The 19895-nt window shown below is 37.8% G+C and overlaps 1 protein-coding gene across 1 annotated transcript in view; it reads right to left on the reverse strand.

The window, feature by feature from the left end:
• Nucleotides 1–229: 229 nt before the first annotated feature.
• Nucleotides 230–19895, reverse strand: part of LOC134824799 (E3 ubiquitin-protein ligase TRIP12-like) — a 105735-nt gene continuing 86069 nt past the window's right edge. The window contains exons 7-22 of the mRNA XM_063836775.1: nt 11251–11349; nt 10442–10540; nt 9434–9606; nt 9132–9242; nt 8920–9006; nt 7721–7813; nt 7188–7349; nt 6886–7005; nt 4452–4569; nt 3807–3966; nt 3254–3390; nt 2916–3014; nt 2535–2711; nt 1762–1904; nt 755–936; nt 230–383 (exon numbers count right to left, since the gene is read on the reverse strand). Coding sequence (XP_063692845.1) covers nt 230–383; nt 755–936; nt 1762–1904; nt 2535–2711; nt 2916–3014; nt 3254–3390; nt 3807–3966; nt 4452–4569; nt 6886–7005; nt 7188–7349; nt 7721–7813; nt 8920–9006; nt 9132–9242; nt 9434–9606; nt 10442–10540; nt 11251–11349 — 2114 coding nt within the window. The remainder of the gene's footprint in view (nt 384–754; nt 937–1761; nt 1905–2534; nt 2712–2915; nt 3015–3253; nt 3391–3806; nt 3967–4451; nt 4570–6885; nt 7006–7187; nt 7350–7720; nt 7814–8919; nt 9007–9131; nt 9243–9433; nt 9607–10441; nt 10541–11250; nt 11350–19895) is intronic.

The raw sequence follows: 19895 nt of genomic DNA on the forward strand, positions 1-19895 counted from the left end.
AATTATTATAACTTGTGTTGGATTTCATTTTTCTCTTAACATATATCTAATAATCAATTGAATCTAAAATTTACCTTTATTTGTTCTTCAAACCCGAAAAAGCTCACAAAGAATGTTATGGAACGAGGCAATCACTTTAAAAATATTTCATGCCGTACCAAGATGCTAGCTTCATCTGACCTTAGTTATTTGTAATTATTTTAAATGTATTTCATATGAGAAGATTTTACTAACCGATATTAGATCTCCCCGGCATAGAAGAGCTCTCCGCTAGAATCTTCTTCACGGCATGCATAACTCCCTCCCTTTTAAAGTACACAGCGAACACTACCGGTTGTTTCTTCATCAATATCTCCGACAGCTGCAGACCGTAAATCACCAACCTGAAAATTCAGAATTTTTACAACTTTATTTTCTGTTTTTGGGGTTTTTATGTTGCAATCGCTAAGTCTTTATTAACGTTGCATTATACACATCATTAATGTAAATTGAGACGTGTGTCGTGTGTACAAGTAATCAATGATTAGTCATTGTAATTTGTAAAGTGCGATCTAGCGTGTACAAATGGACAATATCACATGACCAAACCGTTGGTTGAGTACACTAACCACTCACCCTAACCAGCAAACTAATAACCAAACAGACGAACTAACTTTCCAACACACCTTACAGGTATTTAGCTATTTGTTTTAGGGAAAGATTAGACTTGGGCGTTGTTCCTTAACTTTTTTACAACTTTTATTCAATAACGCACCTGCTGTCTTGGCTGCTCAGCATGCCTGCTACAGTACTAGATAACGGCAGTAACTCCGCAATACTCTTGATTGAGTCCGGACGGGAGTGGTATATTATCCGGAGCAGACAGTGAAGACACTTGTATCTCACGTTGGGAGTTGCGGTGCTGCGGTAAACTTCGAACAGGAGCAACAACATCGTCTGGACAATTAGCTTTGTTAGTTGTAAATAGAACAATTATAAATTAGTCTTATGGTTTTGGTTGAACTATGGGAGAGGAGAAGGATGTGCCGGCACATTTTCGTACAAATCATGGGTTAGTAGTCATATTTCTGTCATATGATCGATCTTCAAAGAAGTGTTGAATAGATTGATAAAGAATAACCCGAACAAATGAGTCATGACCGAAGTCACGAGAATAGCTCATTAGATTATGAAATTGTGGCGCGGGCAGCATGGAAAGGCGTGCGATTGTTGTCGGCCGCAAACTTTGCCTTCCTATGGCACCTAAAAACTAGCAATAGCTTTGAGATGAAAATAATCCGGGTGTGGCAGTTGGTTACCAGAATCACGCAATTATAATGTGGTCAGAAGGTCCCTTACAAAGTCACTAAGTCTTAATGACCGCCATATCTTTATATCAAGTATAAGTGACCTCATTGAGTGCTAAATATTCACCAGAAATGTTTATTACGTAACTGACTGCTGGATCATGTTTGGACTTGCAACCTAAACTTACCTACCGCGCAGTGAAGTGTACAATTACATAGAACGAAAGGTATAAGTAATGTGAGCTAATATAAAATGTAGGTAGGAAAAGTAATTAGTACACAGCTATCAGCTCAGTGTACAGTTATACAAGATCTCACTAACGTTATCAAAAGTTAAAGTATTAATAGTAACACTGAAACATTATACTTTAATAAAAATTAATCAATTAGCTTAATAACTATGCCCTGTTACACTAATGCATCTGTATATCAGATTACAGATATCTAATAATTATCAAGTAATAGTAACACACACCTGACACAGCTCATCATAAAGGGCCGGTTCATCGTTCAACAAAGTAAGCCTACAATCCTCTTTATCCTTATCTTTACTGGCGGAGTGCAGTAACTCAGGGATAAACGTCTTCTTTCTGGACGTTGTAATGTCGTACAGTTCACCTGCAGACATTAGTTTGTGTCACGTGGTGTGATACAGTGCTCTGATTGGTTGGTTTAAGTCACGTGGTGTGAATACAGTCCTCTGATTGGTTGGTTTGTGTCACGTGGTGTGCAAAGTGTGTTCTGATTGGTTGGGGTGTCAGTTAAACACTGATTTATGTGGTGAAATGTTTAACTGGTTGTTAGAGGGCTGTTAACGTAACAACCGACAAATCAGCCGGCTATTAGCCGGTTAACAGCCGGTCGGCATTGTACCTATTTGCCTGTTTAAGTGATGAGTTAGTGTCATGTGGGAACGATCAACTAGCAGTAATGATTTAGAGACTTCTGGAAAATTCTGTCGAATTTAATAGACGTCTACATTAAAAAGACACCTCACACCTCAGTACACTTTTATTAGGGTTTCCCGTTGAAATTCTAGAAACTTCCAGAATGTTTTATCAGACAATTTAAAGTATAATGGTTCTAGACGAAATTTCATGCTACGATTTGTACTTAGACAATTTACCATGTGAACTGAAAAAAAAAGATAGAGATTTTAGCAAGTATCAAAATATACTCGATAGGATTATTTAAATCAAATTAAGATGTATGTGTGTTTTCACTTGATTTGTGTGAATAAGTGAGAACCTGAATCATTAAAATCGTCAGAGAGGTAGTTTAAAATATCATCGCACGAAATATTATCATTAGTGACGTCATCATTAGTGACGTCATCATTAGTGACGTCATCATTAGTGACGTCATCACCGCTGTGATAGGAGTTGGTATCGTGTTGTGAGTGAGGTGAGGTGTTGTCCACTGGGCCTGTGGGATAAGTGTCACGTGATGTGAATGCAGGGTTTTAATTGGTTAATTTGGAACACGTGATGCTAAGTGCTGTTTCTTATTGGTTTGTAGATGATTCACATTAACTCATGGTTTCAACTAATTAGGAGATTTTCCTAATTTTGTGGTCAGTGAATCCAAAATCTATGATCAAAAGTGCGTAAAAAATGTTTGTCCCCATACCAGTTTCTTCATTCTCCATTTTCATGGTGCTGAGATCGAGGGTAAAATCAGAAGCAACGTTTGAGTTTATCTTCATAGCCAGCACAACGTCAGTCTCACCTGTTCAGTTTATTGTTTTAAAGATCTCATTGTAATGGAATTCACAACGTTCTATATAAAGAGGTTTTCAGGAATTCAGAAAGTTTCAGTAATGTGATAAATATAGTCAGGATCTTACTTTTCCGCAGAAATAACTTGTTATTAGTTAATAATAGTTAATAACTTGTTATTATCAACAATGGGTTACCATTCATACGAATCTGGAATGTTCTAACCAACAAAAAGGATTTTCTGCATACCTGAATCACAGCTAGAACTAACGATCTTGTTCTCTTGTTTGCTGAAGCTCTGCCAAGAATCGTGGTCACGTGAGCTATCTCGGTAGAACCACTGTCTGTGTTTCTCTTCATCATTCCCACTTATCAGGTTATCCACGCTATAGGGAAAAAGGCTGGATATTGTTATTTAGCTGATAACGCTGGTGTTTATCATTTAACGATTGTCTAGTCTATGACTCTATGACGCACGTCGCATATTACAAATCTTTTATATAGCATTTTGTATAGAGTCTGGCATCAACCAACACGCTCATAATGTCAACTTCTAGACCTCATATTAGTTCTATCACTATTATCAGCAAATCTTCCTCCCCCGGCCCCCTTAGTCTCCCCCATCCTACCCTTAATTTCCCCACCCTACCCCCTCCCAATCCCCATCCTACCCCTCATAATAAGTAGGATGGGGTGGGGAAGGGGGTAGTTTCCCCATCCAACCCCCTTATAATAAGTAGGATGGGGATTGGGGGCCCTTATTTTCCACTCTGCAGTCTCCCCCTAAGTCTTAGTAACTCACGAGAAAACTCCGTATTTAGGGAGCTGTGGAAGAAGTTCCGCACAAAGACAGAGAATCTCAAAGAGTTCGTTAGAAGAGCGGTGTAGTAGGGTAGGGGTGAGTCCTATCTCTACTGGGGTCTTGTTACCCACTAGTAGCGACCTTATTGTACCACTCGCATCTGTTAGCAAGGTTACAGTTACAGTTACAGTTACAATTACATTCTTACAAATGCATCGTTACAATTACAATAATTACGATAATAACATAGTATAATCGTATAATGTTGTTATTGCATAATTTATTGTAAATATAATATATGTTTCAGAATGATGTAATGTAACGTGATGGAAGTATTTTAAACGGGCATATCCTGTCCAAACCCAAGATGCACTACATGAAGAATTCGTTGTAACTTTGTTTGAAAAACATTAATAGTTACAACTACATTATATTGTATCGATATCGTCGTTCTAGAGAAGACGACAGTAAGAGTTATCAATTAGGACAAAGTGGACAATGAATAAACCGCTTTAACAATAAGGGCATAGTGCGATAGTCAATACACCTTAACCTTAGTGAGATACACCGTAACCATGGTGAGATACACCGTAACCATGCTAAGATACACCGTAACCATGGTAACGTTCACTAGTGGAAACAAACCTTGTTTGATGAACTCGGTAGCAAGACTGGTACAATACTGGAACACAGTAGACAGTATACGCAGCACCATTGTGAATACGTTGGTTGTCATCACTGAGGCTGAACCCACTAACAATAGCTGAAATATTGGGAGGTTACTATCGTGAGGCTTTCAAAAGAAAGTGACAAGATAAAATATTAAAATGCTCTTCCTCTTCACTTGACGTGTTTAAGATTCGTTCACCACGACGGTGACTGGTTAATACTACATATTTCCCCACACTCTCATTTGGGACTCTATCTTTAGATATTAAAACTGTCATAATTGACACCAAGCGATAAAAATAGTCTCTGACAGATTACATGTTACTACTGTGTCAAGAATTAAATTAATATTCTCCTTTGGTTGAACTCAATTTGCTTGTTCAACTAAATTCTACTTATTGTACAAAACTTTTGTCACATTCATAAATATATTTGAGAACTAAATAGCTTTATTGTTGGTAGCTACTAAATCTTATAACAATATCTCGTACAGTGCCAGATCACAATATTAAAGAATCTAAACAATCCAACCACTGCACAGTACAGTTGAAAAGCACCGTCATTAGCTCTAATTAGCTGTAATTATAAGATCTAAAGATAATTATGTAATTATAATTATCAGAACAGGTAAAGTGTTAATGACACATCTTTACCTCAGTAAATACGGGAGATGTTATTAAGTGCTTAATATTCAATAAGAAATGCACAGAACACGTGTAGAACGTTAGAATGGGTTATCCAGTCAGCTAGAGCCACCAATTAGACAAAATGTAAGAATATATGCAATTAGAGCAATTACATTGGAATAATATGCAATTAGATACAGCGAGGGCACGTGAAGTGAGTAATAGAGCGGATATATATAAACGATATACTTAGTATACCATGTGAGCGGAACATGCTATTTAACATGCGGAACATGCTATTTAACATGTAATGCTATTTAACAACTACTTAACTTACATAAGCACACAGCCTTACTTTAGGATACCATTTATCCAACACAGCCTTACTTTAGGATACCATTTAACCAACACAGTCTTACTTTAGGATACCATTTAACCAACACAGTCTTACTTTAGGATACCATTTAACCAACACAGTCTTACTTTAGGATACCATTTAACCAACACAGTCTTACTTTAGGATACCATTTAACCAACACAGTCTTACTTTAGGATACCATTTAACCAACACAGCCTTACTTTAGGATACCATTTAACCAACACAGTCTTACTTTAGGATACCATTTAACCAACACAGTCTTACTTTAGGATACCATTTAACCAACACAGTCTTACTTTAGGATACCATTTAACCAACACAGTCTTACTTTAGGATACCATTTAACCAACACAGTCTTACTTTAGGATACCATTTAACCAACACAGTCTTACTTTAGGATACCATTTAACCAACACAGTCTTACTTTAGGATACCATTTAACCAACACAGTCTTACTTTAGGATACCATTTAACCAACACAGTCTTACTTTAGGATACCATTTAACCAACACAGTCTTACTTTAGGATACCATTTAACCAACACAGTCTTACTTTAGGATACCATTTATCCAACACAGCCTTACTTTAGGATACCATTTAACCAACACAGCCTTACTTTAGGATACCATTTAACCAACACAGTCTTACTTTTATGATGAAATAACTAACTACAAATCTTTACTTACAATCCTGAATCTAACTTATAGTACATTGTCAGAAGAACGATTTATAGTAAATTATAATGGAAATCACAGTAATGAGTGATCGATATAATACGAATATTAACATCAGGAAGATTAAATTCCTCCTTCTCATTCTCATATTTTATTTGAATGTTGGGTTCTTTACATATTTCTTTTCACACAACTGAGTCTAAGTTTCACTTAATCAGCAGTGTTGTGAACACCATATTTTATTACTATTTAACCACTATCTCTCAGCACAATTGCTCAGTTGAAGATGAAAATATTACTGGGTGGCAATTTGTACAGTGATTAGACCAAAGTTACAATTCTGGCGCTGTGCCAAGTTATCGCCCTGGCTATGTGCCCTGTCAAGTGCTATTTAATCTTATTGTTATACGACAGTAAGACTGACACTTGTAAGCTTATTGCAAGGAGGTGTTAGGATAGTTTATATTTATACGTAAATCTATAATAATATATGTATACATAATTATAGTAAGGATATCAATTAGAGAGACAAAAAAAGTGCACCTTTATGAGATATTGGCAGAAATTACGATGAAGTTTTGATATTTATTTATTTGTTTTAGGGAAAGATTAGACTTGGGCGTTGTTTTTAACTATCCCTTGTTTAGAACTTTTATTTACTAATCTTTAAGTACAAAAATATAAAGATAAGAAGAAAGAGGGTAATGATGCGAAATGAAAATTAAACATACCTGCTGAAGATTAGTGATGAGACCGTCCTTGCAGAGTTCCATCAACATGACGGGGCTAGTTTTAAGTTGCTCAACCAGTCTGGAGAATGTCAAACAGCAACTTTCCAGCAACTTCTTATCCTGTTATGGTAGTTTGTGGTGCAGAAAGTGAAACAGAAAGTGAAACAGAATGTGAAACATAACAAGGATCAGTTCACTTACCAACTTAATTTTCAAAAGTTTAAACTTTTCCAAGTCCTAATCTCAAACTTGCAGCTGTTATGTCAGCGAGACTTCCTTAACATTTAACAGTTAAAACTAACCTGAGTATTTAGTTTCGAGATAAGGACAGGTATTGACTCCATGAAGAGGTGCCCATCATTGGAGGTCACTACTTGACAACAGTTAGCTGTGATGTTAAGTGCACTGCGCTGAGCATTTAGCGAGAAGAAGTCAATAAAACAAAGACACGCCGACAAGCCACCCTGGAGAGAGAGAGCTTACTTTCATTATATTATATATCATTTAATATATATTATACATTATATCTGGGGGAGAGCTTCATTACTTTCATTATATTTATTACAATATATTATATATCATAATATATATTATAGATTATACTATATTATATCATGATGATACTACCACAAGATATGATGTAACACAATTGAAATAGCACCTACAAACTCATAGTTACATTCTAATGAATAACCTACCCTAACTCACATGATTAAACCGTGTATTTGTAGTTTAAATGCGCTATATAAGTTACAACTATAATGTGTAGTGTAATGTGAATATTATGACCAATTAACTAATTAATTAATTGTTATTAACTAATTAATGTACTTACAGAGTGGAGAATACTCTTAGCGTGTTTCTTGCTTAGCATATCCAGGGCTGCTAGTGCTTGTTCCGCCACGTCCATACACTGGATACTCTTCAGCTGAGAGGGATATATTATTAACTAATTAGTTAATTAACTAATTAATTAATTAGTTAATTGGGTTATAGATTTAAAGTTGCATGTGAACGTTTACCCGACAGTTAGTAGTAAGCAGAATTTCAGGGCAGCCGGTAAGTGGCATAAGGCAAATCCGCTCCCTCACTCAACAGCCGCTATAATAAAAGCAGCAGGGGAGCAGGCCACTAATTAAACCACCAATTGAACCACTGACCGTATAAGCCGATCTAAAAAACTTAAGCTTCGTCAGCGTTTTGTCGGCACTATACCGAATAACCAGTCCCATTACTTTTACTATACCGTGTTCATGATTTAGTGATTCGGAACTTCCAAACACACAATTTTAAAACCGTGAAAATGTGTAACAAAATCATATTTATATTTAGTACATTTTGTGAAAAAGCGTGTACAATTCCGTCCATCAGACCCACAGCCACACGTCATTCTGAACTTCCAGTCACGATATGAATTATGTATAACCTACAAGGCGCCGTTATAGAACTACACTCTACACTCTACATTGTGCAGCTATATACTCTACAGCTCAATTACAACACAATATATAACTGGTACTGCAGTGGTACACTCTGATCTTACTGCCGCTAACTCGAGTCACGAGAATAAGAACATCGTGATATCAGATACAAGGTATGTGACCTGGGTTCCTAGAAATCACGTACATATGACAGATTATCTGTTCTTAAAATGGGGTAAATATTTCGACAAGAATTAGAGTCTGTGGCTGTGCGATAAAATGTGATCATTAATTGATGCATAATGTGAGAAGCACACAATATTCTGGGCAGAATTTAGATTGAGACAACAAAATTTATTAGAATTTTGAGTATCTGGTATTTGGTATGTGCGTTCACAATATAGTTCTGATATTTCGATAAACATTAAAAACAGTACTTAAACACTACCTACAACAAAAAAAGTGGACAATTTTTGATCAGTCTAAAGTGAAAGTGAAAGGTTACCTTAAGAAGTAAAAAGTGAAAGTGTACCTTAAGACGTAGAAAGTGAAAGTGTACCTTAAGAAGTAAAAAGTGAAAGTGTACCTTAAGAAGTAGAAAGTGAAAGTATACCTTAAGAAGTAGATGGGGTATCGCCTCCACAACATAGCTAGTAGAACGGGGCAAACTCTCCATAATATAGGTCAGTGCACGACACGCCTGAAACAGACACCGTGTTAAAATAGCAAATTTATAGTATTTATAACTGCGACAACTATTAATTAAACGACAATTAAATTAGACGCTGAGAACTAGCAAGAAAGAGAAAGAGAAAGAGAAAGTACCTGCAACATAAGGTGCATGTTGTCTTCAGCGCTGAGAAGGTTTATCAGCAGGGGAACGGACTGTCGGACAGGGAATCCAGCTAGTGTCTCTTCATTTCCCATCACAAGCATCTGCACAAGTTATAAATATTAGTGGTTCAAACTTTCAACTTCGAAGCCTTAAAATGTTTACTGATCAATAGTATTATATTGTATTGATCGAAAATTGAAGCGAAAATGAGAATAAATTAAAGCGAAAATGAGAATACATTTTTTAAAATGAGAATAAATTTAAGTGAAATCGAGAATAAAAGGTACGTCACCTGACAGAGTTCAACACAAGCATCAAGTTGTTGAGCCTCCTGTTTACTCTGAAGTTTACCAAGAAGCTGCTGCGCGTGGGACATGGTAGAGCTGCTCCGGTTAAGGAATAAGTGCATACGTGAGCCAAATGAGGTGAGCACGTGCGGGGGTACTCCGCGCGCTTCCAGCAGATCTTAGGGAAACGAGGGGTGAATAAAGGGTGTTTTTAATATTATATAAATCATTGAGGAGATATGTTAGAACACAGTTACACGGTTAAGCCTCGTCTCAAACATTTATTTAGCTTTAGTAAGGCTCAGTTACTGATTTTGATACAGCTGTAAACAGTTTATTTAATTCAATGAATGAACAAATAACTTAAAAAACAGATCATAAAATTAGACGGATTGGAAACGGAATGGTTTAAAAATTCCTCATTGGGAGAGTTTTGGCGAGGGGGGGGGGGGGGGGGGGGGGGGGTGGGGGTAATCCCTTGATACGCCCATTTGACCAAAAGTTAAGGAATAAATGGGCAAAATGTGCATCATTTTTATCACTTTTCGGTCAAAATCGTAAAATAAATATTCCTGATACCATACTCAAACTCTTTGAGCTGAAATATAGCTATACTTACTAATTATAGGACGGTGATATTTATTTTTAAAAGTTTTCTAGCTGTTTTTAAGCCCATGCCCCTTTCACTACAAGTTGGGGAATAAAATATGGGCAATTCATCAACACGTTGAATTATGAAAGAGAAGGAGTGTACAAGTTATCAAAATAAGAACAAGTTATTGTAACCGTACGCTGAGTTACATGCCGTGAGGGCGTGGCTACTTAGAGCTCCGTATATATTGTAACTTTTATATTATGTTAGTTTTGATATACCATTGATTATATTGAGAATTGTGTAAATGTCAGTTCTTAGAAATTGTGCTTACACGAAGCAACACGGACGGGCGCCTTATTTGTAGGGTAGAGGTAAAAAAGTTACAAATTCAGTGATAATAGCTGAATTGTTAACTGACTCTGTAATCTTGCTATGTCGTCCTCGGGGTTGTTCATATTGTCGTCAGAAGATTCAGCGGGGTTTGTGGTGGACATGGCACTTGTTCCTGCAGATGATCCTGAGGCGATTTTCAACTGTTATGCATACATACATACATACATACATACATACATACATACATACATACATACATACATACATACATACATACATACATACATACATACATACATACATACATACATACATACATACATACATACATACATACATACATACATACATACATACATACATACATAGTACATACATAGTACATACATAGTACATACATAGTACATACATAGTACATACATAGTACATACATAGTACATACATAGTACATACATAGTACATACATAGTACATACATACATACATACATACATAGTACATACATAGTACATACATAGTACATACATAGTACATACATAGTACATACAATATAAATATACATACATACATAGTACATACATAGCATAGTACATACATAGTACATACATAGTACATACATAGTACATACATAGTACATACAGACATACAGACATACAGACATACAGACATACAGACAGACAGACAGACAGACAGACAGACAGACAGACAGACAGACAGACAGACAGACAGACAGACAGACAGACAGGCAGGCAGGCAGACAGACAGACAGACAGACAGACAGACAGACAGACAGACAGACAGACAGACAGACAGACAGACAGACAGACAGACAGACAGACAGACAGACTGACAGACAGACAGACAGACAGACTGACAGACAGACAGTGCTTAGTACCTGCATCTGGTTCTGCTTTGAGTGTGGAGGAACGGGAGGGGGAGGCTGACTGGGACGGGTCCGAGCTCAGTGACTTGTTAACGTTACCCAGAGTGCTTCCTAATCAGTTAATTAGTCGTTCGTTAAATTGTCAATTAATTAGTTAATTAATTACATAGTCAGGTAATAAACTGTAATAAAATAATTGTTCAGTACATAGTTAGATAGTTCATGAATTATTCATCAAAACGTCGAAGCCCTTCTGAAATTAACTAATTACATGCTAGTTTCTCTAAAATGGTTTATATATTGTATATATAGTTTCTCTAAAATAGGTAACGGACGAGGGGTAGAAGAGGAACAAATGGAATTAAAAGTCGTCGTTTTGTTAAGTCCGACATAATTATAATGGAAGAATTAATACCCACTAATACGATTCTTTAATTTAAAATGACCTTGCAACAAAATTTAGCTCAATGATTGGGAGATTAGGAGATATTACCAGTACACCACTACCACACTCCCCAAATTTATTCATTTTGCCATCAATAGACAATGATTCGGCAAATTGTCTGTCTCTCAATAATTAGAAAACTGGCATATCTCAGTGGTAAATCTGACGTGTAATTAAACCAAGGAATAGTAGCAAGATCAGTATAGTGGCAACAACAGTTTGGCAGAACTCACGAGATCAAAGGAATCAACGAACTGTGTTCACACACACACATTGTGGCAGCGGACAACGTATCGATACTAAACGGACAACATGTTATCAGCGCCAGCGGCTACACAAGTTTAATATATTGGAGTGTGGTTTTATGTTCTGTGATAAACTGATTACGTGTTGTTGTTATTGTGGCGACTGGCGTGTGAATAAAACATTGAAACCTCCCCCCTCCCCCCCCCCCCCCCCCCCCCCCCCAGTGCAGCCCCCGAGCAAAGTTAGAACCTGACAAAAAACTTAAAACAGGAATTTTCGGAGAGCATGGCACGCCTTTATTGAAAGCATGCATGATGCAACTTTTGTGCGATAAAACTCTTCGAATTAAGAACTCGTGAACAATTTTCCGTGGATCTACAGGATGTGTGTAGATCATGATCAAGGTCTGTAGCTGTATAACACTGAAGTAGGATAGTATCTAGATACTGCTCTCTATTTAGTGTTCTACAAATATCACGTCAGAAGCCCAACAAACTAGAGCTGCAGGATATCTAACTCCTTCAAGTGTTTCAGAGTCTCTTAAGTGACGTTAAATTAAATCATCAGCAGAATAATATGATCATACACGTGACACTCAGCTGACAACAACAACAACAAATCTAGTAAAATCCCCTGGACCCCCCCCCCCCCCACTCTTCTCAACATAAACAAAAACATATCACTTATCGTACATGTGAACTAAAACGAGCCTGTAGGGTGATTTATCCACTTTGATTTATCCACTTTGTAACTGGACATTTTTGGACTTTAAAGACACAATAATGTTGTTTTACATTACAGTACACCAGGGAGGGTGGGACAGTACTAACTGGTAGGATGTGAACATGTGTAACTTGCAGTCGCTACTAGTGGGGTGTGTGACAAGCCCGGATATCTCAGAAACATAAGACTACTGCTCACTAGTGGGTGACAAACCCGGATATGTCAGACACATGAGACTACTTGTAGTGCTCACATCTTGTTAACACTTTTCCGGTAAGTAACGTGGTACACTGTATACATGCTAATCAGGATACATCTCTTACACCATGATTATATCATCAGCTTTAAATCCTTCTTTGAAGATTAATAATGTATTCTTCAAGTCTCCAAAACCGACATTTGTAATCTACAAACTGTTCGACAGCAATAAACAGAGGATGGCTACAATTACGTAATGTTGCTCATATTTTTCCGTATCAAGCAACTACACTCCACTCTCTGCAATGTACCTCCACAGCTCAACACAGCTTTAATTATGGTACACCTTGTATCTAACTTCTTGATAATTAGACCACGTGTGTTATCAATGATCACGTGCCTTATCAATGATCACGTGCCTTATCAATGATCACGTGCCTTATCAGTGATCACGTGTTCATTGAATGGAGCAGGACCCTTATATAGTCGGAGGCGTGCGAGAGTTTCGTTACAAAGAACATGTGAGAACTGAGAAGGAGCCAGGAATAAGGCACGAGGCCCTGGCTGAACCCTGTGAGGGTGTTGGAACATTGTGTAACATTCCAGCAGATACTGGGTGTAGTTCTGAGCTATTGTCATGTGGCAGGATGTAATAACTGTAACCAACATGATCTACTGCACAAATAATCGGCTGTTAAAGTTTGGAAATTTGGCAGTGAAAACAAGTATCAAGTATGATTGATATTAGATTTCTTTACACAAGATTGGTACAGAGACCAATACAAAGGGTTTGCTCGTGGCATAATCAACTTAATAACACCAGAATGTGTGTGTGTCTGTGTGTCTGTCTGTGTGTCTGTCTGTCTGTGTGTAATTTCCGAACGGTTATACAAAAAAAAACGGTAATAGTTACGGGACTGGTTTTTTCGGTATAGTGCTGACAAAACTCTGACGAAGCCCATAAGCAAATTTTATAAAAATCGGCCGGTGGTAAGTGGTTTAATTGATGATTTTGTTCCAGAAATGTGACATAAATGGATGGGAGAGAGAACGAGGAGGATAACATGTACCGTAATTAGTTTAGCCCCACGTAATACTATAAGCTTAGAGCTCACTCTTGCGGCCGCTTTGTTTCAACTGTAGGGAGATTTCATACTTTCATAAGACAGCGTTATGCGTGATATCAAAAATATAATGCGGTTGTATACTTTTACATTGCAACTGTGACAGTAAAGTCCCGGCCGAAGGCACGGGTTACACTAGTTTTTTATACAGCCGTGCGAAATAGCGTGACAAGAACTAAGAACTTTTTAAGAAAATGAGCTGCGCTGTACAAATGTAGGTCGCAGAAAGAGGTATACACCCAAATTGTATCAAATCACATTTAAACTATAATCTATCTTACAATTAATTATAATTTAAATGAGTAATCCTAAAACCGCGCACACACACACACACAAGGCCGGTAGTAAGAAAGTATTTCAATACACGTATGAGAAAGTCACGACTACAAAGTAACACACATTCCTGGTCCGAAGCCAGGCAACCTATGATAAAACGTAACTACACTCGCCAAATATGTGCGTTACTATTTTAGTAACTGTAAACTGTAAACTAAGGAAAGTTAAAGGGTGTTGTCAGGTTATTATAGATAATAACCTAGTTATTATCTCCAGCTCAATTATAAAGGGGCCAGTTTTGGGTAATGAGAGGTACTACCCTACTATTTGTTAGGGTGAGTAGTATAGTGCAGAGCAAGCAGGTATCTTTTGTGGCGCTGTACTAGAGTGCATTATTTGTAGGAGGGAAACCTTACTACAGTTACATGTTATAATAGACCAGGTATTTGACAATAATGTAACCTATTAGTGGAGTTACTCTTGTTCAGAGACTTGAAGAGAGGTGGTGTATGTTCTTATCTTGTATGGTAATTTAGATTGTGATTGGGTTAAATTCAACAAAATAGCAATGTGTGTGTTTGTAGTTTGTACAGGTGTGTAAATCAGCAGCGGGTCAAGAAGCTTATCAGAGAGCGGTATTAGGAGGAGAGCAGTGTCTGTAAGATAACATTCCACAAATAATATAATAAACAAATTGATACACCATCCACAGCTTGCATACAAACGATTACACCAGCAAGTGTACTCACAATCCAACTCAGTACAACTCACCTATGTTGTACTTCAACAATACAGCAAAGAAAAACAGTGCCAAAACACTAGGACATAAGTATTTAAACTATCAACATAAGTTAAGGCAGTGCACACGTGACCTGCACACGTGACCTGTATGTGATCACGTGACCATGATTGACAATAGCTTCTCAGAGACAAATACCATGACTCTATAGATAAGGGCAACAATGCAAATGACCACCAGGTAATCGAGGTTATTATTATATAGACACGTACAGTGCATTCTGTTTTTAATGGTTCCATCTATTACCCATGATGTCCGGCATATTTCCGGCGCTATATTATTTCCGGCAGTTGTGCTGTCAACCCGGAAAATTATTTAAGTATCAAAGTAGTGGAAGTAAAGCTAACCTTAAGTTCAATACAGCTCAGAAATGACGCCTATGAAGTCCTATACAGCTCATAGCTAACTTGTATTAAGTTCAATGGTGATTAAATGGGATGCCGGACAGTATTGTGGATATCATTAATCTACTCTATGTAAACACGAAGGGCAAAGTTATTACACCTGATGGGGATACCGAGCTATTTGATATCCTGGCAGGAGTTCTTCAAGGGGATACGTTAGTGCCACCATACTTGTTCATTATAGCCCTTGACTATTGCATGAGACAAGCCTTAAGCAAGCACCCTGAAATAGGATTTACCATTAAGCCTTATAGGAGTAGGAGAGTTAAGGCGGAGAAGATATCAGACACTGGTTTTGCAGATTACATTGCTCTGATAGCAGATACTGTAAAGGAGGCAGAGACGCTGATGCTAGAGGTAGAAAGGGTTGCTGCTACAGTTGGACTTAGAATGAATAAAGGGAAAACCAAATTCATTACTCAGAACATCGAGAACCCTGATACCATCAAGTCCCTGGGTAACAGTACAATAGAGCATGTGGAATACTTCACCTATCTGGGTTCTAGAATCAGAGACAGTGATAGTGATATCAGGGTTAGGAAAGGAAGAGCATGGGGAGCATGCCACACACTCAAAAAAACTTTGGAATTCTAAGCTTAGAAAGTCTATCAAGATCAGAGTGTTTATAGCACTAGTGGAGTCGGTGCTACTGTACGGTTCCGAGACTTGGACTATGACGAAAAAGCTAGAGAAGATGGTTGATGATTGCTATACGCGAATGTTAAGAATGGCCCTTAACATCAATCAATATCGAGACCATGTCAGCAACCACAGCCTGTACGGTGATCTTCCCAAAGTCAGCTCCAAGATAACCCACCGAAGGCTCAGACTTGCAGGTCATGCTCACCGACATCCGGAGCTGACACTGAACAAACTGATCCCCTCATGGGCATACTAACAGGGGGCGACCTCACTTAACACTTCTAGATAACCTAAAAGCAGATACTGGGCTGAAGTCAGTAGATGAGATAGCTAGACTGATGGAAGACAGAAAGCTGTGGAGATCTGTTGTCGATGGATCTCGGGAATACTACCCGCCTTAAGTCAAGTCAAGTAAGTCAAGGTGATTATAGCTGACTGGTATAAAGTTTGATACAGTTCCGAACTAACCAGTAACCAGTTCAAAACAGCTACTAGTGTTGTATGGTCATTTAGGCAGTTGCAGTTCCACATCAAAAATTTAACGTTGAAATATGAGACAACATAATCTCATTGCGAACAGATGCCCAGTATTGTACAGTAAATTATCTAGGATTTCCAAGCTAACTTACAGAACTAACTTAGTTTAACACTTATAATGGAGTTAAGATCCGGTGATACACAGCAACTTCTCTGGTTGGGTATTGTCAACCACGTGACAATGAGGAGATGAGGAGTATGGAAGGACCGGGAACGATGACGAAGAGATAAGAGGAGATAAGAGGAAGCTGACACAGCTGAGAGATCACGAGGAGCTAGTCCCTAATGGCAATAGGGCCTATATATATATGAAAATTTATTGGATTGTTTACTTTTTTATGGGACATGTTTTGTACCCATATTCCTATTGTACAGTTCATACATACCATTTATTGAACACCCTATTTAAACGAGTTTTACGTCTTCTAAACCACAAAGTCTCAGTATCACCTATTGGGGGAAATACCATTTTATCAATGGAGGAACAGTTTGTGACGATTATTTCAGTGATAACTCAGCTGATAATATTTGTCGTGAAATGGGACACAATGGTCAAATGAGCTGGTCATCCAGTGATAACTGAGGCATTCAAGCGGGGCTCGAAATAAACCTAGACGATGTTGCTTGTAGCAGTGGTGAATGGAGTTCATGTTCGTTTTCATTAGATGAAAATTGTAGTCATGGAAAAGATGTGTTTCTACAATGTGAAGGAGTTGTCGACGGAGGTTGAAACACTGATTTTGGAGAATAGTCAGAATGTTCAGTTTATTGTGGAGAAGGTACCCAAACCAGAACAAGGACTTGCACTGCTCATGAATGTTCAGTGTTAAGCTTGGTAGATTCAAATGGTGATACTGTCGGTGCTGGAGTTGTAGGTTTGCTGATTAGCAATGAAGGAACGAGGATTGGATGAAACGATAGTAAACTCATCGCTTAACGATGTACCGAGCCATTAAGGAGACACACGATCGGACATGAGTGCAAATACAACCGGATATTTTTATGATGCACTGGATTTAAGTCAATATCATAACAATGGTTCCAGTTACACCTCCTTGGTCGAGCAGAGGGGGAAGTATGAACCTTGGTGAAGTGGATAGCAGAGGATTTTCTCTTACTCCAGTAGCAGGGAGGGGTAACCCGATCCAGTAGCAAAAAACTCTGTACACTGAAGTGCACACTCAACCCGTCCCTGCTACTAGTCTCTTGCTGACATAGAGCGGGGTGTAAACGAAAGTGATACGAGGAGAAGATATGAACTCAGACCGAGAAGGAATAGACCAAAGTACTTTTGATGTAGCTACATGGAATCATGGGTGATGTATTGGGACTGATTATATGTTTTATAACTGAAGTCGAAATGACGGGAGCTGTATTTGTGAATTTTTTGAAGTTTGAATTGATTATGCACGATCGAATTTTATATAAACTAGAGGGAAATCACAGTACATATCGATATTATAGATTCTTTACGTCATTTTGTGATTATGATATATAATAAGATTTTATACCGGGTTGTTAACCTATCGTTTTAAAAGTCATTATATTGCTAGGCTTATCAATACTCAATAGCTCTTATTAAGTAACCAGTATAAAGTTAAATATAGCACATAATCTGGTACCTCTCCCCAAACCAGATCTTCTGATGTTTTACAGTACTCAGTAGTAAATTACAGTAGTAGTACACTACTCAGTAGTATACTATATAGGGTGGTCTGTGCTGTGTCGTTTACAGCAGTGCAGCTGTGTAATAATTCATGGGTGTGTGGTCAGTATAAATCGTGGGTTAGTGTACACAGGAACTTGAGCCCATAACGAAACAAAAAGAATTATAATCTTAGAGAAGCACATAAAACAGAGGAACATAGCAATGGTGATAGCACATAAAACAGAGGAACATAGCAATGGTGATAGCACACAAAACAGAGGAACATAGCAATGGCATGGTGATAGCAGAACTCATAACGGATTACAGATGTATAACACCAAGAAAAACACCCAGAAAAACACATCAGCAAAATCAGTTAAACAAACCGGCAAGTTGTTAACACTAACGCAGTGAAAAGCGAAAACAGTACATTTAATTGTATTAAAACAGATGACACCCACAGTGGACACATGAAGCTATAAAGGCATTAATTTACACTTAAATGTACACGCCAACTTACTGGTCACCTCGCGGTACAATGTGTTATGAGTTGTGTGACGTGCAAATGTAATAATACAGGGACTGTTACATAGAGTGTTACATAGTGTGACGGGGATTGTTACATATTGTGACAGGGATTGTTACATATTGTGACAGGGATTGTTACATATTGTGACAGGGATTGTTACATAGTGTGACAGGGATTGTTACATAGTGTGACAGGGATTGTTACATATTGTGACAGGGGTTGCTACATATTGTTAGATATCTGTGTGTGTACACTGTACTGTGTGTAGTAGGGTCTATATAGCAATCATAAGGTCTCTGATTACCCCGCATGCATTACAATATCTTGCTATACAGAAGTCTCGTGATGTTTTGACTGGTCACTTAGTAACTGAAGACAACAGTTTTTAGTACATTTTACTTGACTAACGAGTAAACGAGTAGTACAATTTTAAAATTCAGTCACTGGCCACTGCTACTAAATTAACAATCTGTTATAAAAACTGATAACTAAAACCGGTAATACATAATACCGGTAATATCTTACAAAAACGAAGTGCAAAACACAGACAAACAGACCAACCAGACAAACCAACAAGCAAGCAGCGCTGAATTAAACTACACCAGAAAGGAAAGCAAGCACTGCTATATCAGAGAGAAGGGACACACTTCGTGCTTGTTTGAAATGCTTGCCAGTCTCTCAGAGTAACATTTAAAATAGCTGTAAGTTTGGATAACGGTGAGGTTGTGATAAGAGAGATGGTACTGCCATTAGCGGGGGGGGGGGGGGGGGATCAGGTACTTCGTTCTGTACGTGACTAAGTGTATGATCCCCCGCCATTAGCAAGACAGATATAATATAGGATAATGGTGAGGTTGTGGTAAAAGAGATGGTACTGCCATTAGCAAGACAAACATATCGGTAACAACAAGTTCTAATGCTCCAAAAGAAATGCTTTCGTAAAAACTGCAGACAAATTTCTGATGATAACTAAATTAAGCTAACGAGTCATATATCGTTATCTCCATATTTGGTGACAAGTCAAAACTAGGCAAAAAAGCAAACAAAGTACACCAAATGTTCTCAGTATCATGCCCAAATATGGTC

The sequence above is a fragment of the Bolinopsis microptera genome, chromosome 13 (assembly GCF_026151205.1).
Source record: "Bolinopsis microptera isolate Bmic1 chromosome 13, MBARI_Bmic_1.0, whole genome shotgun sequence".
Taxonomy (NCBI): Eukaryota; Metazoa; Ctenophora; class Tentaculata; order Lobata; family Bolinopsidae; genus Bolinopsis; species Bolinopsis microptera.